Source organism: Nannobrachium achirus (assembly GCF_963921795.1).
Source record: "Nannobrachium achirus genome assembly, chromosome: 22".
Classification (NCBI taxonomy): domain Eukaryota; kingdom Metazoa; phylum Chordata; class Actinopteri; order Myctophiformes; family Myctophidae; genus Nannobrachium; species Nannobrachium achirus.
In genome coordinates, this window is record NC_137829.1 from 45008057 (window position 1) to 45027658 (window position 19602).

General features: G+C 45.9%; 1 protein-coding gene across 1 annotated transcript in view; it reads left to right on the top strand.

Moving 5' to 3' along the window:
• Positions 1–19602, top strand: part of erbb4b (erb-b2 receptor tyrosine kinase 4b) — a gene marked incomplete at both ends in the record, with an annotated part of 423596 nt that overhangs the window by 212197 nt on the left and 191797 nt on the right. The window contains 2 exons of the mRNA XM_080752915.1: positions 6191–6281; positions 11800–11999. Of these exons, the coding sequence (XP_080609041.1) occupies positions 6191–6281; positions 11800–11999 (291 nt within the window). The remainder of the gene's footprint in view (positions 1–6190; positions 6282–11799; positions 12000–19602) is intronic.

Sequence of the window (19602 nt, forward strand, 5' to 3'; positions counted from 1 at the left end):
CAAGCAGCCTCCGTGACCCCGGAGGTCACGCCTCCCAGCGCTGCCGCCGGCTTTCAGATAAATAAGTGTGGGCGGGAGGAGAGATCTCTCCTTACAGTACTTACACCTGGCTGTCCTCCAGGGGCGTCACACCACATTCTGGGCCCTGGGTACAAGGATTCACTGCGGGCCCCCCCCCATGAATGTTCTTCATAGGGGGAGGAGGGGGTTTAACCCAATTAGACTGGGAACGCATTATTGTGTGCTTTAACTCCTGAAAAATAGCAGATGTACAAGCTCACAGCGCGGCGAGCTTGTAGATCTGCTTTTTTTGAAAAATCATGACAATTTGAATATTTCAAATCCTTAAAGGTTTTTTGAAAAACCCATGTTTCTATGTCAGTGGTGCTCACGGACCCTCATCTCAAAATATTGTGTTCCAGGGACCCCCCAGAAGCAAATTTGAGTTACAAATGTTTGCTTAAACAAAATACATATATTCAGGATTTGCAAGATTTGCACACATTTTCACGACTTTTCCAAAATAGCAGCTGCTATTTTTCAATAGCTAAAGTATAAAATAATTAAGGCCCCTCTCCACCTTGGGCCCTGGTAACTCAGTCCCACTTTTCCCCCCCTTGCACTCCTCCCTCTCCCCCCTCCCCCCCCCCTCCCGTTCACCTCTCGTTCTTCCTCTTCACCCCCTTAGTTCTCTGTGCCGGCATTTCTTCTGAAAACACAGCGGGGTCAGGAGGTCACGTCAATGTGTGTGTGTGTGTGTGTGTGTGTGTGTGTGTGTGTGTGTGTGTGTGTGTGTGTGTGTGCGTGTGCGTGTGTGTGTGTGGGGCAATCCATCCCAGCAATTTATACGTTTGAGTTCCCACAGCTTGTAATCATTCGCGGAAATATGACTTGCGCCGCCCGTTGCATTGAAATCATGAAACATGGATATCATCACTTTCGGTGCAGAAACCTCATACTGTATCTCCAAGTTTCAAATTTGTCCTTTTTTTTCATGCTCACAACGCCTCGCAGCGCAAGGCGTTGTGATCATGTAGATCTGCTGTTTTCACAATAGAACCGTGTTATACGAAATGTAATGCCTCAACTCTTAGTGCTCGTCATAATATGATTTTTTGGGGGGGTTGCGGCTTTTAAAGGTTGAGAACCACTGCATTAGAGAGCAGTGTGCGATGTGCTACCATGATCTTTCACGGGATATTTGGCGATCGTGTCAAGTTCTAACCTGTACGCGGGTTACGGTGCGCGCGCGTGTGTGGGTGTAAGCGCTGTTAGCCCGGCATCGTGTTAGCTCCTATAGCAGCAGCTTGTTAGCTCCATTAAGAATTCGAGGATAACCCTCCCTCCCCTCGCCGTTCCTCAACACCCCCTCCAGCTACCTTCCCCACTCCAGTCAAAACAAACAGCTTGCTTCTTATCAACTGATAGCAAGGATCTAGCGAGGTTCCCCACCACCCCTGCTTTTTTGTCATTAAGGCAATTAGTGTCAGCCGCTACAGCGCTAACGATCCCACGGCATGGCAGCCGGCGGGCTAATAGGCCCCTCAGCCACCTAAATAATCCAATGTGGAAGAGAGGGCTGTCTGTACCGACTCTAAACGAAGGCTTACTGTAAATGATACACACACACTCCCCACAGGAGGGAAATCAAAACAACGGCGCGCGCGTGCCGCGTTGTTCGGTTGCTAAGGAAGACACATTGTTTACCGTCTATTGTTTACCTGTGATTGTATTTAATTTGTCTCTCCACGCTTCCAGGCCATTTGGGGAAATATCTATTCAGCTGCAATAATTGGCCCCCTCTTTGGAATGGCGTGACGCACGCTGCCGAAGTTCGGTAGTCGCGTGCGTCTTCTAGGCGCCCCCCCGCAATTAACCCCGCGGGCGCTTTTGTTACACGTCTAACCCTCTAATAAGCGTTTTCCTCCGACCTCCGCTATACGGAACGCCTGGGAGCGGATAACAACAAACAACAAACAAACAGTGTTGCTGATGAAATGATGATAGAGGGGGTATCATCATGAAATAATGGGGGTATAGGGTAGAGGGGGTATCGTCATGCCGGGATGTGATGAAGCCGCACGCTTCAGCTTTAATTAAGCCTAATTTATCGTCGTTGTCGGGTGGAAACCTTGTATGTCCAGAACCATTTCTTTTACATTTATCATTTTAAAAATGATTTTCTAAAACGGCTAGTTCCATTCCTTGATTCTGATTGGCTGTTTTCCCTTTAATTGCTGTGGTATATATGAGACTATAATCCACACCTTGAATCAGTCTATATCAAACCCATGTGTGTTACATCTTTCCACAGTGTTCCACCACAGTGCACCAATTATCTGCACCCGTGTTGTTGGCAAAAAAGCTGGGAACTACTTTCCTGCAGACGTGAATTATTAGTGAAATAGAACAGTTTTAATTGGAACATGTCTATCATTTTTCATGTTGCCATATTGTAACTGTTTTAGAAAAGCAATAAGCCACGCGAGGCATGTGGTTACCTGGTATTTTATAACGGCTGAGGGGGTTGGAGACACTCGACTGCGCCTTGTGTGTCAGCCGTTATAAAATACCAACCACATGCCTCTTGTGGCTTATTGCTTCATAAACTAGTGAAAACAGCTGATCTACAAGCACACAACGCCTCGCACCGCGAGGCGTTGTGTGCTTGTAGATCAGCTGTTTTCACTACTTTTGTGCGATGGCCTTGTCTGATGAAGCAGTGCTTTACTCTGCGAAAAAATGTACCCATTTGAAAGTTGGAGATACAAGGTTTCTGCCCGACAGTGACGTTATACTCCTTTCGAATGACGGCGTTGCTTGCTGAAGGGAACAGACTTACAAGCTCACAACGTGCAGCGATGCGCGCGTTATTGTTTTTACAGTGAAAGTCAGAGCAAAACATCCACCGTGTGATGGAGTATGAATCAACGCTTCACGCTTTATACCCAGTACACGCCTCTCTCTCGCCCTCATTATGAATACATTATAGCGGGCAATCAAATATCAGACACTTGATTGAAATTCATCCTGCCTGCGTTGACGCCTCCCTCAACTTTAAGGCCATCAGAGGTACCTGCTCCCCTGAACAGGGGCGTCGCACCAAATTCTGGGCCCTGGGTACAAGGATCCACTCACATTTTGTGCTTTAACTATTGAAAAACAGCAGATATACAAGCTCACAGCGCGGCACCGAGTGCCGCGCTGCGAGCTTGTAGATCTGCTATTTTTTTATTTATTTATCGTGAACATTTTTTGCAAGTCTTCGAATATTTCAAATCCTTCTTAGTTTTTTTTTAAAAAGGGGGAAAAAAAATATTTTTCTATTTATGTCAGTGGTGCTCAAACTTTTTCATATCAAGGACCCCCAAGATGATATGTATTTGGCCACAGACCTCCATCTCAAAATGTTTAGTTCCAGGGACCCCCCAGAAGAAAAATTTGAGTTACAAATGTTTGCTTAAAAAAAATACATAATTATATTCAAAGATTTGCACACATTTTCACGACTTTTCAAAAATAGCAGATCTACAAGCTCGCAGCGCTGTGAGCTTGTATATCTGCTATTTTTCAATAGCTAAAGTATAGAATAATTAAGGCCCCCCCACCTTGGGCCCTAGTAACTCAGTCCCCCTTGTGACGCCCCTGCCCCTGAACTCCACTTCTTCAGTCTCCTCTCTCTCTCTCTCTCTCTCTCTCTCTCTCTCTCTCTCTCTCTCTCTCTCTCTCTCTCTCACCCGGCCATTTTGTTTGTCCTCTCTGATGCTTGCGAGTTGGTCTTGCACCCCTCAACCCCCCCCCTCACACACACACACACACACACACACACTCCCCCACCCACGCTCATCTCCTAAATATTTAATCTTTTCCAAATACATTATTGAAAATCCTAAATGAGCCTCGGCCCGTTCGCTGGGCTTATTCGTTTTGGTCTCCTGAATGATTCAGCAGGCACAGAGAGGAGGAGGCCCATAAAGGAAATGCAAAAAAATATTGATAATATCAAAACTATTACCGTTATCATCATTATACCCGACACGTTAGTGGAGCCTTTATCTACATCCTCAATTTATAGTCTCATCTCGCCTGTTGTAGCAGTCGATCTTAGATCAGGGAGCGTCGTCATAGCTACTCCACTGTACTTTGAAAAACACCTCTGTTTCTAGGCCTGCTGGCATTGCATGCAGGGACGGCTCCAGGGGGGCTAGAGGGGGCTTAACCCCCCCCTGGTGAAGGACTAGCCCCCCCTAAGGCCCCCCCCCCCCCTCCCCAAAAACACAATTGTGAAGAAAAATATTGATGGATAAATGAAATATATATCGCCATTGTCGGACGGAAACCTTGTATGTCCAAAACCGTCCGTTTTGCATTTATCTTTTCAAAAACGGTTTAAACTAGTGAAAACAGCCGATCTACAAGCACACAACGCCTCGCTTGTAGATCTGCTGTTTTCACTACTTTTGTGTGACGGCCTTGTACGATGAAGCAGGGCTTTACTTTGCGAAAGAACGTACACATTTGAAGCTTGGAGATACGAGGTTTCCACTCGACAACGACGATATGAATATGTGAAAGAAACCTGACCGACTTCTATGTAAACCATCCTATATGGACAGTCTGTTCTGCATGTCACTATGCTGGAAAGCATCTTCAGCCTCACAAAAAACATATTCGATCACCCACAGATTTGGAGCTGGCGTCTGCCAATGATCTGGTCTGTTCAGTTATCAATACCCTAAGCGAGAGAATCGCGTTTGTCGTATTAGTATTATATATTCATTGTTGTTTGTTGACAAAATTCATCAGCCCCTGCTCTAAAAAAGCCAGCCCCCCCATAGCCCCCCCCCCCCCCCCCCCCCCAGTCACAATTTTCTGGAGCCGTCGCTGATCGTATAGTTCCTCAGGATCGAGGCTGAGCTGCATTCAGATGGGATGGGATGGGAGTGCAGCAAGATAACAGCAATATGTTTTGGAGAATCGATTTTGGGGGGGAAAAGTTTTGATACGAGCATGACATTTGAAATCTTTGGTGGACACTCTTCGATTTAAGAAACCGTGCCACTCGTAAAATCAAAGACGGCGGCCATTTATTTCAAGATGACCCCCATAATTGCACTGATATTCTTTGCCTATGTTTTGACAAGGCTATCATGTTGTGTGTACTGGCATTTAACATTATTATTATATGTTTTTTTTTTTTTTACTAAATTTTTATCCCACGATTTTTGTAACCCATTTTTTTCACCCGGTGCCAATTGCCTAAGCTGTGATCCTGGGCTCTACTCTCCCTCTGCCAACCTGGGGTGGGCCCCGAACTGAGCTCATGCTTCCTTCAATGCATGAGGAGTGAGCAGGCCGCTTCTTATCACCTGACAGGGGGAGCTTCCCCGGTTGGACGTAGCGCGTGGAAGGAACACGTTATTCCAACCAGTTCCATTCCCCTCCATCAGGCGCCCCGGCTGGCCAGGGGGAGGCTTTATAGAGACCAGGATTACTGCATGTTTTTGTGAGGGTATCTACCCTAGGAGACACGGGGAGAACATGCAAACTATAATGCAAATTATTATATGTTTTAACTAAATTTTTATCCCATGATTTTTATAACAATTTCTTTCCACCCAGTGGCAATTGTCAAATGTAATCTTGGATGCTACACTCCCTCTGCCAACCTGGGGAGAGCAACGGACTGACCTCACGCTTCTTTCCATGCACGAGTATAGTCCAAGCCGCTTCTTTTCACCTGACAGGGGGGATTTCCCCGGTTTGGACGTAGTGCGTGGAAAGGAACACGTTATTCCAACCAGCTCCTTTTCCCCTCCATCAGGTGCCCCGGCTGGCCAGGGGGAGGCAGTATAGAGACCAGGATTACTGCATGTTTTTTTTTTTGTTTTTTTTGGTGAGGGTATCAACCCTACTGACGTGTAACATTAAAATGTTACAAATCTTTTGTCTTTCATTCTTGTCTGCTGTGAGCCATCTGAGTGCTATCCACCATAACTCATAACTGTGTGTGTGTGTGTGTGTGTGTGTGTGTGTGTGTGTGTGTGTGTGTGTGTGTGTGTGTGTGTGTGTGTGTGTGTGTGTGTGTGTGTGTGTGTGTGTGCGTGCGTGCGTGCGTGCGTGCGTGCGTGCGTGCGTGCGTGCGTGCGTGCGTGCGTGCGTGCGTGCGTGCGTGCCTCTGCCCATCCAGGCTTCCTGAACATCCAGTCTTGGCCCGAAAACATGACAGACTTGAGTGTTTTCTCCAACCTGGTAACCATCGGAGGAAGAGCTCTCTACAGGTACAGTAACCCTGTACTGGACATGGGGTCTTCAACAGGGGGTCCGGGACCCCTAGGGCAGGGGTTTTCAAAGTGGGTGACAGGGCACCCTGGGGTGCCGCGACGGCAGTCCAGGGGTGCCGCGAGATCATTTGATAATATTTGGAATTTATCTGGACACTTGAAAAAATATTTAGTATCATTTTAAACTTGAAGTACATAGTTAGTTCTAACCAAAATGGCTATTATCTCAACGTTTTCTTCGCAACATAATCACTAAAATATCGTAACTGTCGGGCAGAAACCTCTGTCGCGAGGCGTTGTGTGCTTGTAGTTCGTCTGTTTTCACTATTTTAGTACATTTTATAGATGACAAATGCAAAACGAACGGTTTCAGACATACAAGGTTTCCACCCGACAACGACGATATGCTATAAATTTAAGGTGCTGGGAGTGAAAATTATAATTTAGGGTTGCCTCGGATTAAAAAGATATTTATGGGGTGAAGGTTCGAGTGGTTAAATATCTGAAAACACAAATTGACATGAATCCAAAATACACTGATGATTGTGCCGTCAAACGATGAAACTATATGGAATCTATGGGTTGTGGGGGTCCCTGCTTCATCTCTCTCTCAACTAAGGGGTCCTTGGCCTGAAAACGTTGAAGACCTTTGCTGTACAGTTTGTCCAGAACCATTCCTTTTTCAATATTATTTTAAGAACATTTTGAAATGGGATGGATGGATGGATGGATGAGGTCTGATTTGAGTGATGCCCCCCACTTTGAAAGTTGTGGGATAACAGGGTTTCCCATGCCTGAGTGCACTTGTAGCAGTAGTGTTTCAAAGCGGCTGAAAGCCTAATATCTCCCTTAACCAAGGGGGAATTCTCCTTTTGGCTAGTGGATAAGATGGTGGCTTTCCACCACGGGGGAGACCCGGGTTCGATTCCTGGGCGTTACACACATTATGTGGTGTATAATTCAATTCAATTCAATTCAAAGGAGCTTCATCGGCATGAGAAAACATATGTTTACATTGCCAAAGCAAGTGTCACAAATCAAATAAAAACAGTTGAAAATGGGGAACATAGCCTATATACTGTTGGAGGGAGTGCAGCATTGTGTAAACAGAGCTATGTTGCATTGTGACATTTTAAATACAGGGTACACTTTTGGAACAAATAGCAGCATTGTTTTTTTCTCAAATGCATTTAAAGGTATCAGCTCTGTTTCATACTGTATGTACAGCAGGTCTAGATGTCAATCCATGGTTTATAGTCCTTAGGGTGGTTGTGTTTCTAGCCTTCTTTTGTCGCAACAGAACGGATACAAACCATTATAGTATGTTTAAAAGGGACTATTTTTGAGTGGTTTCTTTTCCGTAACAGTATCATTAGTGTGGAGTGTGAAGTGAGCACCACTCACTTCACACGGGTGTTACTTTTTAATCCAAGCCTAATTTTCCATTCCATACAGTATGTTTGCGGATTAACCAGCTAAAGTTCACACGTCCAAGTGGATGATAAGCTAATAAGGTCATTTTGAGAGTTGAGCTGTGATTGGTCATTGAACATGCCAGAGTGTCATCTTAGCCTAGTTAATCATGGCCAGTCGATGCCCCGCCGCCCACTGGCCACGGAGCGACGCGCTAATTATAATGAGCGAGCTGACGGCAATGACATCCATTATCCTCCCTACTTGGACAGAATGGACACCTAACCCAGCCAGTGACACTGTGTGTGTGTGTGTGTGTGTGTGTGTGTGTGTGTGTGTGTGTGTGTGTGTGTGTGTGTGTGTGTGTGTGTGTGTGTGTGTGTGTGTGTGTGTGTGTGTGTGTGTGTGTGTGTGTGTGTCTGTGTGTCTTTGAATATTCCGACCCGATTCTATACATGACTTCTAAACGCTTCTTCTAAATCAGTGGTTCTCAAAACTTTTTCATGTCAAGGACCTGCAAAGTTACATGTATTTGGCCGTGGACACCCACGTGTGTGTGTGTGTGTTACAAATGTTCACTTAAAACATACATATTCAGATTTAAGATTTGCACACATTTTCACAACTTTTTCAAAAATCAGGGACCTGCAAAGTTACATGTATTTTATAGTTTATATTAAGGCCTCTCCACCTTGGGCCCTATTAACTCAGTCTCACTCCCCCCACCCCAGGGTCATCAGGGTGTCATCCACCTACAGACGGAGACACCGGCCCCACCGTACAAATTACAGCCTGCCATGTACCCCCCCTGCCATGTATCCCCCCCCCCCCCCCCCCCCCCTCAGGAGGTTGACCCTGTTAACATCTCCCTTCCTCCCCCCCTGACAGCTCTGACACCCCCGCCCGGGGGGGGGGGGGGGGGGGGGGTGGGGGGGGATGAGGGGGAGAGAGGTATGAAAACAGAACAGGCTGAGTGGGAAACTTATTTTCCGACGTCGTTGTCTCCATATTCTACGTTTTTAGCTACTAGATCCGTCTGATCTTGGGCCGCTCACGTCTAGAGATTGCGTATTATAACCTGGATAAATACCCGTTTGTATCCTTACTAGAAGTTCGGCCGCAATCCTAATGTTCGCGCGCTACTAGACGTGCGCAATACAGACATAAGTGGCGTTTGCATAAAGCCTCTTATGCACATGTAAGGCTTTATTCGCAAAATCTTTTTATGGAAACACTTCAAAATGGAATAAACTTTCATTATCCGCAAAAAAAAATGTATCCGCTTGGAGGAGGTGGATTTTGAGGCTTTATCGAATAAACTAAATGCGCATTTGTGAATGGAAACTGGTCAGAGAATAAATGCGAACAAATGATGATGATGTTCTGGTGTTAAAGGAGGTCTGTCGTCCTCCTTTAACACTTTCCCCCGCCGCTTAATTAACGTCCATTGTATAGCGTTTAGCCCACAAAACAAACCGGTTGTTTACACACGGAGTGACCATTTGTCATCACACCGTGTTGCGCGTGCCAAAAGTGGCCGATCTACAAGCTCACAGTAGCTCGTATCTGCGACGCTGCAGGATGCAGTCTGCCCGGAGGACTCAACCCGACACTTTCTCCGCTGCGGTGCGTCGCGACCGGCTCTGGGTCGGGATGAGTGTGCAGCGAGTCACAGCAGTGCTCACGTCTCTCGGTGACTCTGTCCTGAAAGATCAGCCCCCATCCCAGCTCTGTGCACTGTGTGCAAGCCCGCGGGAAGTGTTTACAGCACGTCGGTCAGACGGACCCAGGCAGGATCTGCCAAGAATCGCATTTCATCAGTTTATTGGAAACAGGCTAAATTCGCTTTGTCTTCATACGCATTTCTGATAATTCGCTTCCCTAATTCGAATACGTTTATGGAAACATGGCTTTAGCCACTGGCATAGATAGACGACGCACCACACGCACCAGAGGTGCAACAAATACACACAGAGACATAGCCCTCCGTCCTGAGCAGTTGTCCCTGCCCTTTGCCATATCCTGGGGGGGATGGGTACGGTCCCATAGACCTGGGAGGCTATAACATGGGCGTATAACATGTCACCATGGCGACGGCTCCTAGCCAAAGAACGGCGAGCCAGACAGCAGTACCGTACCGTCTAGTACCTATTGTATTTTAAGAAGATAAATATGCCTTGATAATTATGATGTCACCCTTTGCCCCTCGCTGATTGGCTACGGGCATACACGACCGTGGCCCGTGATTGGCTACGGGGCTTAAACACAGACCGCAGACAGACACATATATATTTGACAAAATCGTATAGATTTTCCAGAGCTTGTTGATCTGCTGCGTTTGACGGTTTTCGATTTTGAAAATCGTGAAAAAGTAACCGTTTTGGACATAACGAGGCTTCCGCCGGACAGAGAGAGAGAGGGGGGGAGGCAGGGAGGGAACATGGGTGAGAGACGATGGCGAGAACCAAAGCAAGGAGAACACGGGGTGAGGCAAAAGGCCGGGGGGGGGGGGGGAGAGGGGACGCAACTGTGGAGGACTGTAGAGCAAGGGTCTTCAACAGGGGGTCAGTTACTTCAGGGGGTCCTCACAAATCTTTGTGTGATAGAAATCTTCTTCTCCTTTTTTATATTAACCCTAAGTGTCCATATTCTGAGAACTTTAGCCAAAAATAGCCTATCTACAAGCTCACAACGCCTCGCAGCGCGAGGCGTTGTGAGCTTGTAGATCGGCTATTTTGGGCAAAAAGGTATGGTGTAGAAGGGGAACAAGAGCACACTGGTCAAGTTTATTAAGTATTGACGGTTCAAGTGGTTAAATATCTGAAAACCCAAAATTGACACAAATCCAAAATACACTGATGATTGTGCTGTCAAACAATGAAGTGATATGGAATCTCTGAAAAGGTTGAGGACCCTGCTGTAGAGAGAAAAGAAAGAAAGTGGTGGTGGTGGTGCGGTAGCATGGGAGGAGATGGAAGAAAAGGGAGATGAGGGCGAGAGATGCGCGATATGAGTTGGATGAGGCTGAATGGAGAGGGGGGGGGGGGGGGGGGGGGTTGCAGAGAGCTCAGCTGTTGTTCCTGTATGGGCTTTTACCTAAGTGGGGAGCTGTCATCTTGTTTGAAACTGTCACTGTCTGTCTGTGTGTGTGTGTGTGTGTGTGTGTGTGGTGTGTGTGTGTGTGTGTGTGTGTGTGTGTGTGTGTGTGTGTGTGTGTGTGTGTGTGTGTGTGTGTGTGTGTGTGTGTGTGTGTGTGTGTGTGTGTGTGTGTGTGTGTGTGTGTGTGCGTGCGTGCGTGTGTGATGATTGTGCTGTCAAACGATGAAATGATATGGAATCTATGAACAGGTTGTGGGGGGTCCCTGCTGCATCTCTCTCTCAACTAAGGGGGTCCTTGATGATCCATCATTCTGTCCACATCCCACCGCACCCCCCCCCCCCCCCCCCCCCCCCCCCCCCCCCCCCCCCCCCCCCCCCCCCCCCCCCCCCCCCTCCCCCCCCCTCTCTTCCCTCTTCTGTGTTCCATGTCCTTTGACTACTGAAACAGCCTCTTATCTCATACATGGGCAACTGGCAGCCCGGGGGCCACATGTGGCCCCCACTTTCACTTAATAGCGGCCCGCAGGTTGATATTGGAATACTGATATAATATTGATTTCAGCCAGTTAACATTCAAACATGCAAACATGACCCGCCTTTAAATGCTTCAGTTTATGTTAGTAGTTGAATGACTAGTAGTATTAAAATGTTAGTCTTTTCATGTTCAATGTATTTGTATTTAAGTTCATAAAGTTAATACAAGTATAATTAAATGCATTTGAAATTAGATCAAAATGTTACATTTCAGGATTCCAATTAAAAAAATGACAAAAGATAATTCAGGATTCCTATTCAAAAGTAGCAAAAATTGCAGATTACTGGAGATGAAAGGTTTTGTTCGACAGTAATCGATATGCATTGAGTGTGGAAATAATAGTGGCCCCTCTCCATCATCAAAGTTGCTCCACCCCTGTCTTATCTCTTCTCTTCTCTTCTCTTCTCTTCTCTTCTCTTCTCTTCTCTTCTCTTCTCTTCTCCTCTCTTCTCCTCTCCATGTATCCAGTGGGATCTCCCTGTTGGTGCTGAAGCAGCGCGGCATCTCCTCGCTGCAGCTGCAGTCGCTGAGTGAGGTCAGCGCGGGCAACGTGCACATCGCCGAGAACAGCCAGCTGTGCTTCTACAACACGGTCAACTGGACCAGCCTCTTCCGCACCGCCAACCAGAAGGTCCTCATCCGCAACAACCGCAGCCCGCAGGAATGCTGTGAGTCTAACACTAGTTCCCCTTAAACGTTCACATTTCAAGGTCTCCCCTTAACTATGACACCATTTGCATACTATTAGAGTTACAGACTTGTATGGGTCAATTAGACCCCCATAAAGGAACTCTAACTCTGTCCCCGATGGTAACACATTTACTTAAAGGGGCACTCCACCACTTTTCAACCTATCTTCATATAATAGGTCCTCACTAATGTTCATGATAAAATATCAAAATTTTTTTCTACTCAGTTTGGGTCTCATAGGAGAGCTGTGGGTGGGTCAAATCCTTCTACCGGTGACAATCATCAATGGGAAATGCAAGCTAATAGAAACTGCAGGCTTTCTATTCCTGAAAAAGTTGCAATGTTAAAGTGGAAGCCATTGTTCTCGTAATAATAAAAATCGAAATATTTTTTTTTCCAAAAATATTATTGAATATTTTTTTTGTCAAACGATGATGTCACCGGTAGAAGGATTTGACAAGCTCTCCTATGAGACCCAGACTGAATAGAAAACAATATTGTGCTATTTTATTATGAACATTAGTGAGGACCTATTATATGAAGACAGGTTGAAAAGTGGTGAACTACTCCTTTACGTACTGTACAAGTTTGAGGTGTTTTCTTTTTTTACTTTAGTGTAGTATTTCCAGTGTTCAGTACTTTTACTTCTACTCCACATCTCAGAGGCAAAATATTGTACCGTAGGTCGCAGTTTACTGTCAGAACCGGCACAGCTTGTCTGTTTTCCGTCCAGGTAACGACTGACACTGTGCGGGGGTCAGCAACCCGTGGCTCTAGAGCCACATGCGGCTCTTTAGCGCCACCCTAGAGGCTCCCTGGAACTTTTTCAAAAATGTATGAAAATGGAAAAAGATGGGGGAAAAAATGTATTTTTTGTTTTTAACGTTTTTTTTTTTTTTTATCGTCACTGTCGGGCAGAAACCTTGTATCTCCAAGTTTCAAATTTATATGTTTTTTTTTGTTTTTTTTTTGTCGCAAAGTAAAGCCCTGCTTCATCATACAAGACTGACGCACAAAAGTAGTGAAAACAGCAGATCTACAAGCACACAACGAGGCGTTGTGTGCTTGTAGATCGGCTGTTTTCACTAGTTTAGTTCATTTTTTAAATGATAAATACAAAACGACGTTTTGGACATACAAGGTTTCCACCCGACAACAACGATATATAGGCTTTTATATTTTTTTGCGGCTCCAGACAGATTTGTTTTGGTTTGTTTTTTGGTCCAATATGGCTCTTTCAACATTTTTGGGTTGCCGACCCCTGCCCTGACACATCACTGTGACATCACAGTGATATGTCAGATACTCAGAGCAGGGATTTTTAGTGATTTTGATTTCAAGTGAGCGGACAAGTGGCTAAATATGCCGGCGAACAGCAAATAATAAAGTCTTTAAATCGTGGCGATCTAAGAATGTAACATGGTTTCATCTCTGGGTTTCACCTCTTGCTAAAGTGTTATTAGTGTTGTTGCCCAACAGGGCAACACATTATAGTCCTGGGGAAACTTTATCTATCACTATAGGGTAACTTTTCCGCTGCCATTGGAAATGGCAGGGAGAGGGGAATCGATGGGAGTGGGAATCAGTAGGAATCAGTGGGAGTGAGGATCAGTAGGAATCAGTGGGAGTGGGAATCAGTAGGAATCAGTGGGAGTGGGAATCAATTGGTGGAGCTTCACATGACAGTTAGCTTACTGTAGAACAGGGGTCTTCAACGTTTTCAGGCCGGGGACCCCCAAACTGATGGGGAGATGGAGCAGGGACCCCCTACCACCTCGTAGGGTGGGGGGGTCGGGGCTACGACATATTTTTTATTTTAAACATGTACAAGTTACAGCGATAATAATAAGCGTCAATAATATCAACAATCTGTCGATTGCATAGTAATCATGTATTCAAGCTATTCAAAATGGATAGAATCATGATTTATTTTTTAACATAAATGTGAAAAATGAAAAAAAAAAAAAAAAAAGCAATAATTTCACAGACCCCCTGCAGTACCTCCGCGGACCCCCTAGGGGCCGCGGACCCCCTGTTGAAGACCCCTGCAGTAGAATATAGTAAGCAACCGTCAGCAACCACACTCGCAATTTCCAATTGCATCTTTCTAGTTAATAATAAATATCATAACAACGTATCGTATTGTGCATTCTAAGTGACCTTCTAGATTTAGCGCGGCTCAGCAGGCAGGTACTGGAGGATACACATGCCCTGATGAATACCAGTGGGTCGAGGCATGTTGGCTTTTTAACCTTTTTGTAATGAATAAAGTACCTTGATTTTACGCCCGCCTTCTCCTCCTTTATTTTTGTGTGTGCTTGGATCGCTCCTCTTTTTTCAAGTCTTGGTCCCATTGATCTTAGAAGCACCGACCGCACGTTTTTTAACTCGACATGAAGCTCCACCGAGCACCAAGTCAGGGGCGTCATAAGGCGGGGAGAGGAGTGGGAATGAGTTACTAGGGCCCAAGGTGGAAGGGCCTTAATTATTTAGCTATTGTCGTGAGAATGTGTGCAAATCTTTGAATATATCTATTTTTTGAGCGAACAATTATAACTCAAATTTTGCTTCTGGGGGGTCCCCGGAACTAAATGTTTTGAGATGGGGGTCCGTGGCCAAATACGTATCATTTTGGGGGTCCTTCCCGTGAAAAAGTTTGAGCACCACTGACTAGAAACAGTAGGATTTCAAATATTCAAAGACTTGGTGCCGCGCTGTGAACTTGTATATCTGCTATTTTTCAATAGTTAAAGCACAAAAATCATGGGGGGCCCACAGTGAATGCTTGTACCCAGGGCCCAGAATTCGGTGCGACACCCCTGCACCTAGTTATTCTCTCTTTTCGCCAGGCAGGTACTGGAGCTCGGCTCCCTGCCTGTGGCTCTCCTCCATGACCCCTGTTGTTAAATGTTTTCTCTGGGACTATTTACGCCTGTTTGTCCGTTATCCCTGGCAGCTGTGTCAAAGATTTGTGCTCGTTGACATTGTAAAGTCGTAGCTAACAGCCGCTCTGGAGCTCGCGGCGCGACGCGGCGCGCTACTCTGCTGGCGCACACGTCGGCCATACATGGCACAAGTGCACGAGGTGCAAGTTGGCCCCTCGACAGAGACTTTTCTGTCTTTGTCAGGGCTCCATACTGCAGTAGTGTCTTTTCTGTCTTTTTCAGTTTTCAAAACGCACCACTTTGTGTCGCATTTAGAGCTTGCTGACAGGGGCGTCACACCAAACTCTGGGCCCTGGGTACAAGGATTCACTGCGGGCCCCCCATGAATGTTAACTATTGAAAAATAGCAGATATACAAGCTCACAGCCATGCTGCGAGCTTGTAGATGTGCTATTTTTGAAAAATTGTGAAAATGTGTTCCATGTTTCCATGTCAGTGATGCTCAAATTAACTTTTTCGTGTGAAGGACCCCCAAAATGATATGAATTTGGCCACGGACCCCCATCTCAAAATATTTAGTTCCAGGGACCCCCCCGGAAGCAAAACTTGAGTTACAAATGTTTGCTTAAAAAATACATATTATTCAAAGATTTGCACACATTTTCACGACTTTTCAAAAATAGCAGATTACAAGCTCGCAGCGCAGCACTCGGTGCCACGCTGTGAGCTTGTATATCTGCTATTTTTCAACAGCTAAAGCTACTAGGGCCCCTCCACCTTGGGCCCTGGTATCTCAGTCCCACTTTCCTACCCCTTGTGACGCCCCTGCTTGCTGATCTGCTACTTTTGATGCTTTTGTGTGGCGCTGTAGTGTGATCAAGTATGGTGTTAATTTACGAAAATAATATGGAGATAAACGGCCCAACAGCAACGAGGATATTTACCAGTAAGACTCCCTAAATCGGGAGATAAGTGACCGCATGTAAAAATCGGCCTGATGGTGGCACTAAATGTGACAGATCCATGTTGATAGGCAAACTGTGTACCGCTTTGCGTGATTTTTGGGCAAAATTTGTAGGAGCAGTGTCCAAAAATGTGTTTTGCAAGAATCGGCCTCATGGTGGCGCTAGAAGAGGGCCATGTGAGAAATGAGGGGTGGAAGTAGTGGTGCGTCTTAGTGTTATGAAGGCGTGACAGCGTTTCAAACCACAAGTCTGTACTTGTAAGGTTTGGTGAGAAAATGAGGGGGAAAACAAGAAGCTAAAATAAGCTTTGGGGGGGGGGGGCTTTAAAATCGATTTCAAATAAGAAACGCATAGCACTCACTGGCGGGCTCCCATCTCTGCCTATGGCTACGTACTCACGTCATGGAAGATCAGACAGCCTCCACACACGTCCCTCTATTTAATCGATGATGATTCTGTCTCTCAATTGGTTTTGTTCACTTGTCTTTCTCATTTGCACGTAAAGTTCAGAAACTTGCTTCCATAATTGTTTTCTAATTACACTAATTAACCAGCAAAGGCATCGTTCGCCACATCTTCCCCGAATCTTTCAGGGAATTAAGTTTAGAGACGAAGATTTCAATTTAAAAAAAAATGTTGTTCGTGAAAATGGCATGAGTTTGTATTCTGTCAGTGCCAGCGGTGTTCAAGGAGCATTATTCATTGATGTATTCCGTTCATTAATGAGCTGCTGTGTTTGCATTATTGAGGCGGTCCCTCCTCATCTTCTCCTACTCTTCTCTCCCGTCGGGCACCTGCACGCACTCTTATACACTTTGTGACTTTTGGGGGACATAGAAAGACAGAGAGAGACACACTCCACTCTCCTTCATCATGACACTGCGGGTGCGTGCGTGCGTGCATGTGTGCGACACGCGTGTGACAATGCACCCGACTGAGCTCAGGTCTAGCTCCCTTAACAGACAAAGGACATCGCAAAGGAAAAGCGCGTGTGCGTGCGCACGTGTGCGTGTGTTTAGTTTAGATGATACACATGACCGAGCCTAGCAGGGAGTGGGAGAGGGCAGGTCTAGCCAGAAGGACATGGCTAGCACAGCAAAGGAGACAAACGCGGCAGGGGTGTCGCACCAAATTCTGGGCCCTGGGTACTTTAACTATTGAAAAAATAGCAGATATACAAGCTCACAGCGCGGCACCGAGTGCCGCGCTGCGAGCTTGCAGATCTGCTGTTTTTCTTTGAATATTTCAAATGCTTCTAAGGTTTTTTTGAAAAACCTATGTTAGTGGTGCTGAACATTTTTCATGTGAAGGACCCCCAAATTGATATGTATTTGGCCACGGACCCCAATCTCAAAATATTTAGTTCCATGGACCCCCCAGAAGCAAAATTTTAGTTAAATATGGTCGCTTGAAAAATACACATATATTCAAAGATTTGCACACGACTTTTACAAAATAGCAGATCTGCCGCGCTGCGAGCTTGTATATCTGCTATTTTTCAATAGCTAAAGTATAAAGTAATTCCAGGCCCCTCCACCTTGGGCCCTAGTAACTCAGTCCCACTCCCCCCCCCCCCATGTGACGCCCCTGCAAACGCGTGCATGTGCTCTTAAGTGTTTGTGCATATTACTATTCATCAACACAGGCACGGGGGGGGGGGGGGGGTCATTATGACTCCTGGCGCGTCTGAACCCACCGCCCGCCACCCGCCACCCAGAGGTGGACAGAGATCATTTCCCCCAGCTGCCTGCCTACACTCATTAGCCTTTTCAATGGCCGCTCGCCTTTCAATGATGCCTTTGATAAGAGTGAAGAGGAGAGGGACAGAGAGAGACAGGGACGTGCTGGCCATTGGGAAAAGCGGGACAACTCCCGAACGGCCGGTTCATTCCCGGCCGGTCCAGGCCGGCCATTAGGAAAAAAATGTAAAATAAAATGTCGGCCTTTGTTCCATTTTGGGGGCTGGGCGGCCAACAAAGTAAATCGTCACTGTCGGGCAGGAACCTCGTATCTCCAAGTGTCAAATTTGTATTTTTTTTCCGCAAAGCAAAGCCCTGTTTCATTATACAAGTCCGTCGCACAAAAGTAGTGAAAACAGCAGATCTACAAGCACACAACGCCTCGCGGTGCGAGGCGTTGTGTGCTTGTAGATCGGCTGTTTTCACTAGTTTAAATTATTTTAAAAATGATAAATGCAAAATGAACGGTTTTGGACATACAAGGTTTCCACCCGACAAGGACGAAATATAACTCATGTGATTGGCCCACTGGCTTGTCACTTGTCATGATCTGAAATGACAAAGTAGCAGCAGATCTCTCTCTATGGCGCGCAATGAGGGCCTCTACAACTCTTTTTCCCGGGCTGAATCAGGGGCCCAGCACGTCCCTGGAGAGAGAGAGAGTGTGGGGAAGGACACGAGAGTCTCCTGCTGCAGCGGTCGGTCGGTCGCGTCGCCTCGCTCGCCGGCGTGCGACCGCCACCTCGTTTTACGTTTCCAATTTCCCTCGAGCCTCCTTCTTCTTCTTGCCTTTGATCTTCTATTTCATCCCGCCTGCGGTTATTACGCCGTGCAGGGATTCGTTCATTTGTGTTTTTTTCTTTCTTTTTTTCTCATCCACGCTTGTTTTGACTTTTGTTTCCTTTTCGTTCCTTCCGTCATAATCGTCGCTGACGGGTAGAAACCTCTTATCCCCAAATGTTTTCATACTGTATCTATATTTTTCCTGTGAATTAACGGCCTGATTTGATAATACTACAGCGTCGCGCAACGTATCAAAAGTAACAGTTCCGCAAGCTGGAAACGTGCGAAACGAGGCGCAAGGCGACGCTTTTCAATCTTTTTTTTTTTTCATTCGACTCCTACAAAGTAAAGCCCTTTGCACACAGGACAGTTGCGTTTTTTTTTTTTCGTTTGCTGCATGAATAAAACGCTTTGGATTTGGTGTGCAATGCTGTGCGGAAACGGCGCTGCGGATCCCAAAAGGAGTCATAAAAGGAGTGATGATTTTTTTTTACCGCATGCGACAAGACGCACAAATCGAACTGGGTTCGATCGAAAAAAAAACGCACGGCCGCAGCCACTCGTCGCACGGCTAATTCGGATCCGGTGTGCATGAGGTCGTAGAGAACCATTGTTTTCTTTAAAAAAAATGAAATTGTCCGTTTTATCCGTGCAGATAAACGCGCCTATGTGCAAAGGGATTAACCGTTATCAGACATATAAAGTTTCCACCGGACAGAGATGATATCGTCACTGTCGGGCAGAAACCTTGTATCTCCAGATTTCAAATGTGTTCGTTTTCTCTTTTTCTTTTTTTTATTGAAGCCCTGCTTCATCACATAATACGACTGTCGCACAAAACGAGTGAAAATAGCAGATCTTGTATTTCGACATACAAGGTTTTCACCCGACAAGGCCGCAGTGTTGTATAAAGTACTGGAAACCCATACTTAAGTAAAAGTACCGATATTCCACTTGAAAGTTAATCAAGTAAAAGTAAAAGTCACCGATAATATTATTACTTAAGTAAAAGTATGAAAGTAGCTCTCACAAAATGTACTTAAAGCCATACTGTGTAAGATGCCCAACTAGTGGTCATTAGCCCTATAGCAAACCGCGGTCGCGTCCGCGTCTTTCGGACGTTTTTCGTACCTTCAGACCCCCGCGTCTGCCTCCACCTCGCTGAGATCTATCTTTTAAGGGGTCCCTTGTTCCTGTGCGTTCAGTAAT